Source organism: Halyomorpha halys, unplaced genomic scaffold, assembly GCF_000696795.3.
Source record: "Halyomorpha halys isolate HHAL.00 unplaced genomic scaffold, Hhal_1.1 Scaffold760.1, whole genome shotgun sequence".
In the NCBI taxonomy this organism is placed as follows: domain Eukaryota; kingdom Metazoa; phylum Arthropoda; class Insecta; order Hemiptera; family Pentatomidae; genus Halyomorpha; species Halyomorpha halys.
The window spans coordinates 732041-737688 of NW_027106953.1; the positions used below are offsets into that span (position 1 = coordinate 732041).

General features: G+C 30.2%; 1 protein-coding gene across 1 annotated transcript in view; it reads left to right on the forward strand.

Moving 5' to 3' along the window:
• The window catches only part of LOC106685963 (uncharacterized protein DDB_G0283697), a gene marked incomplete at its 3' end in the record, with an annotated part of 18264 nt that extends 13044 nt beyond the window's left edge, over positions 1-5220 (forward strand). The window contains 3 exon segments of the mRNA XM_067045246.1: positions 149-470; positions 4248-4446; positions 4945-5220. Of these exon segments, the coding sequence (XP_066901347.1) occupies positions 149-470; positions 4248-4446; positions 4945-5220 (797 nt within the window).
• Positions 5221-5648: the final 428 nt, after the last annotated feature.

The following is a 5648-nucleotide window of genomic DNA, read 5'->3' on the forward strand; positions in this document are numbered from 1 at the left end:
TTTCATTTTTAATGTTATAATTTTATTATATTAAACTTCATTATACTAGGGGTGACTTGTTTATTTGTAATTGATTTGAAAAATTATATTCCCATTGTTTAAAAATACTTTATAATGTATTTATTCATTTTAAACTCTTTTGTTTTAGGTTCTACTATTGCGTTACAACATGCAAAGGAAGCATTGAAAAAAAATGCCAAGGAAGCAGATTGGCATTTTCTGATTGGCAAACTTTTAGGTCGACTTAGACATTTTACACAAGATCATGAAATTAGTTCTGCAGAAATTAGTCATTTACAAACTGCCTTTAATTTAACTGGAACACCCCGTTCTGCCATTTTCTTGGCAAATGCTTATATTGAGAAGTCTAGAACTCTTAATAGTGAGCAATACAAAACTGGAAATCGTCCAAATAATGAGATTAGAAACAGGATTAAGGAAATAAGTGCTGAAGCAAAGAAGTTAATAAAGTAAGTATTACGATTTTTCGTCTAAGATCTATGACACAGGAAAATTATGATTTTGATCTTACTGTCTTAAAAACTAGTAAGGTGGCCACAGACAGTCCATTCGCTCAGATGGAGTGATGTCTCTCCATTCAGTTCAATATCTATCTATTTGGTCCATGATACCATCAAACTAAATGATGGTATGCAGGGTAAACCATGTGGAACGATATTAAGCCATTTCATTCGGCTGTTGTATGGTGAAACTAAGTAAAAATCTCTTCTCATTCTATCACTGATATACATAGCAGGTAACATTAGTTGCTTGACTGGTTGCAGAACATTATTGGAGGACATTTACGGCTTAGGGAGTTAAGACTTCTTTATTCACCTTAGCAACCTTCAGGGTTGACTTTTATTTTTTTGGGGTTCCACGGAATGAAAAATTGACTCCCCACACTGATTAGAATAAAAAAAGGTTGCAGAACATAATATTTACTATGAATTTGATTTAGAAATATTTTTCTTCCTCTTCAGTAAATTTTCTTTTTTTATTGTAGGTATTTAAAATAATATTGTTTTAAATATTATTAGCTAATGTTTAGAACAATATTATTTACAATTATAATAAAAAGTATCCATGTAGTCTCAACTTTTTTAATCACTTAAAACTCCAACGTTTCAGCTAATTCTCAAGCATATCTCAATTTTAATATTAACATAGTAATCAGGATGACAACCATATTACATGGCAAGAGTTTTTAAATAAATATTTTTCAACAATCTCCAACAATTCTTGCCTTGAGATATTACACATTTTTTCCTAAGAAAAGAAATAAGTAAACAATATCTTCTACATAAATAATAATACATATATATATAATTTAATTTCTTGATTGAGACTGGTTTGGTTTTTTAATCATAATAAAAAGTATCTATATAGTCTTCTTTATAACTTCTTATCTTCTTCCGTATAACTTTTTTTATTCATTTAAAACTCCAAAGTTTTGGCCATTCCAAAGGATATCTTAATTTTAATATCACAGCTTCAACAAAGTTGTTAAAAGGTTGCCCGCTATTGTGGCTTTGTCAGTTAAAACTTATTCAATTATCTTATTTTTACCTACTACTTCACTTAAAATTTTTTTATATTTGTACTATATGTTACACTTTTATCAGTCACCTTATCAACAATGATAAGTTTTTAATAGATAGTATTAATTGAAAAAAATTATAATAAGTGAAGTAGTAGACAAAATTAAGATAAATTGAATTTATAATTGCCAAAGCCAGAATAGCCTGCAAACTTTTAATAACTAAGTTGGTGCTGTGATATTATAATTAAGATATCCTTTGGAATGGCCAAAACTTTGGAGTTTTAAATGAATAAAAAAAGTTATACGGAAGAAGATAAGAAGTTATAAAGAAGACTATATGGATACTTTTTATTATGATTAAAAAAACAAACCAGTCTCAATCAAGAAATTAAATTATATATATATATATGTATTATTATTTACGTAGAAGATATTATTTACTTATTTCTTTTCTTAGGAAAAAATGTGTAATATCTCGAGGCAAGAATTGTTGGAGATTGTTGAAAAATATTTATTTAAAAACTCTTGCCATGTAATATGGTTGTCATCCTGATTACTATGTTGTAATCAATGTACCTGGTGTAAATCGAAATAGTAACATTATTATTTAATCTAAGATTAGTTGATACTCGAGGACAGGAGCACAAATAATTGTAACCAGGGTTGGCTGTCAGATTAGTAGCATCATTTGATTTTTTTTGTTGGAAGTGAGAAAAGTGTGTAATTAGTTTGTAAGTAATAAAAGCACGTTTCGTATTAAATGTATTTTTTAATGATGGCATATGCATTTTTGTAAAAATGTGTCAATAGGTCCAGCTGGTGGGGGTTTAGGAGAGGGAGCAGTATGAGCGTCGCCATGCAGTAAGTCGGTCAGTGAATGAGTCAGTATGAGTGAGCGAGCATTATTGTATTAGGACGGTCAGAGATATTTTCATAATCTGTTGGAAATCATTCAGAATCGCTTCCAAATATTAGAATAGAAAATTGTACCTAGAGAGTAGAAGTCACTGAAAGAGAGATAGAGAGAAAAGAAAGTCACATGAAGAAATGATAAAATAGACAACTCCACAAATGTATGCTACTATATTTATGTATGTTTATATTATTCGTGCAATATAGATTTTTGTTATGTGTAATTATTTTATTTCAATTCATTAATTTTATCACCCCAATTAAGGGAACCGATAAAGATTTAGTGACTCAACTTAAACAATTTGGTTAGATACTACTACTGATTGAAGTTTCTCCTGTCTTCCTGACACTTTTATTTTTTACCTCATGAAATAAATTAAATTACAAATAAATAAATACGTAACCATTTAGACATTGTAAATATCTTTATAAATAAAGAAATAATAATGGTAATAAGTAAATAAATAAATACCTCACCATTCTACTGTAAATTTATTTGATTATATATGTAGTAATTTAGTTTTCAATATTTGAGTTATAAAACTTAAATAAGAAAGTTTAATTCCCAAAATGTGTTCCCTTGATAAAATTTATAAATATCAAGCAGCATTTTTATTATTGTTTTGGTATAATGGGCAGGTTCTTGTTGAAGCAGGCCAATTAAGGGTTTAAATGAACATGGCGGATGGTAACGAGTTCTGAGAATCATTCTGATTCTGCAAATCTGAATAAAAGTAGGCTCAACAAGCCAATGATTCCCAAACTTTTTCACCATAGCACCCTTTTTGTACTAAAAAACATTTCGCAGCACCCATGTCGAGCTTAAAAATTTAAATTATCCTTTAAAAATACCAAAATTATCCTTCCAGTGTTTGATTTTAAATAAGAAAAAACAGTTGTGGGAATGCTTTACTATTTTAATGAGGCGAAGATAGTTGACTGTAGATATATAAGAGGAAAACATGGTAGAGGGAGATGCGGTTTGCAGAAAAAACATTTCTTTTTTTGTAATAAAAGTAATACAATTCCAGTGCAATGGCTGAAACCACTTGTACGCCCGCCATGCTTGCCTCTTTGAAAAACACTAGCATTTGGATGGTTCACTCAGACAGTTCTTAAAGGAAATGATATGGAAAATTCTTAAAGGAGGAAAATGAAAGGAGATTAAATGAAATTAAATATAAATAAATGAGATTAAATAGAAAACTTATTATAACAAGTAATAGCAAACACCTTCAGCCTCCTAACAGCTCTCAGTTGCAACTAAACAAAGAACAATGGTGGAGATATTCATGTCATCTAGGTATCCCTTAGTACTAGCAATGGTCACTAGGCATCCCTTAGTACTAGTAATGGTTAGACAACTTTATTTTATGCCCCGCTTACGAGTTGCTGATTTCCTCCTGAATCAACATTTATCCCATCCATTCAGATGACATCCAGAAGTGTAGCACTTAGACCACCAATTCCAATTACATCATCCATTCGTAAATAATGGAAAATAATGAACAAGGCAGGACACCTACATTACAGATAGTAAGCGAGCAAGGATATGAAAGGTTAACAGGAAAGAGATGGGGTGGAGGTTGGTAGCTAAATAACATGTTACATTTGAAAATAATGTTAGAGTAACGAGTATTAGAAAATTAAAGAAAATATTAAAAATAGGCAAACATAAAATGATAATATACATAAAAGGGGGAGAATATATTAGTAGTAAATTTATGTATTGTTATTAGTTAATTGTTAAAATTTGGTGTTATCTATTTTCCTTTTTTTTTTTTTTTTTCAGGATTGCTTTGGATAGAAACCAAAATCAAGATGTACACATTTTAATTCGTTGTGCTTTTGGTTATACCAAACTTCCTCGATATGATAGGGAATATGAAACTGCCAAAAATCTACTTGAAGAAAGTTTGAAGCGCTCACCATGTAATCCAATGGCAAATAAACTTTGTGGGGATTTATGTTTACAGGAAGATAAACCAATGGTAGTTATTGATAGTAAACTTTTTATTTTATTTGTTAATTTGATGACAAATTTTCTTCAACTGACTAAATGCTTAGTTACAGGTGGAAACCCAATTTAAGTCTAACAGGTAAATTAAATGAGGAGCAGAGTAGCTCAGTGAGCAAGGTGCTGTGTTATTATCTCTGGTCTGGGTTCAAATCTGGTTTGAGAAGGTCACTATTTATTTTATTAAATCAGCCCTGTGGGGTCCGGAGTTCTGGGGCACACCCCCCAGCCTTCAAAAATTGGCACCTTACCCTTAATTGGGGAAAAACCTGGCGGTTGAGTATAATCTTGAACAAACCTTATTTTGGATATTTTTTCCCTAAGAAAAGGCAGCAGAATCGAAGAGGTTGATCTGCCTTCTTTTGTCTTAAAAACACACCTGTAACAAACATTTAGCCTTAGTGGAACTCCTTTTTTAATTGATGATTGTATTTAATTTCTCAATTAATTTAGTAATACTTATCTTTTTCAGTATCATAAGGCGCTGAAGCACTTTGAGATCGCTGCCTCCAGAAATGTATTTAGTGCACATTTTTCTGCTTTTGATATAAAAATAAAACTCAGCTTAGGTCCTGATATAGAAACCTTTTATGCCAATATGTTGCAAGAGTTTACTGAAAATAATTATCAAATGTTGACATTCGTTCATGCTACGGAGTTTTATCTTTTCATAAGGAGGGATTTATGTGCAGCTGTTAATTATTTTATGAAGGCTATAGCTCTTGACCAAAATTTCCATGCTCTAACTGTAAGTAAAAACTAAATTACTTTACATTCATTATTTTGTTTTTGATATATTGCAGTTTGGCTTGTACGAGAACCTTTGTCTGTCCTTGTTATTTTTTGATAAGGTTACTTAAATGTTTTATTTGTTTATTTAATTTTGAATTTCTTCATAAAAACAATAATACAGTTTATTACAAAAGGCTATGTTAAATGTTATTGTATTTAAAATTTGTATTGGTGTATGAAACTTATGTTTTATGACGAAAAGCAAGTTATTTCAAAGCAGGTTCAGGATGGGTGTAGGATAATAGAGAAAAAAACATTCTGTAAACTTTTTGTCCATTAATAGATAATTATTAACTAGTTAATAATTAGCACAGTATCGGTTATTACTGATCTTACTTTTCAAGACACTGATTTCAGGAGACTGATATCATTGGTAAAGGATTT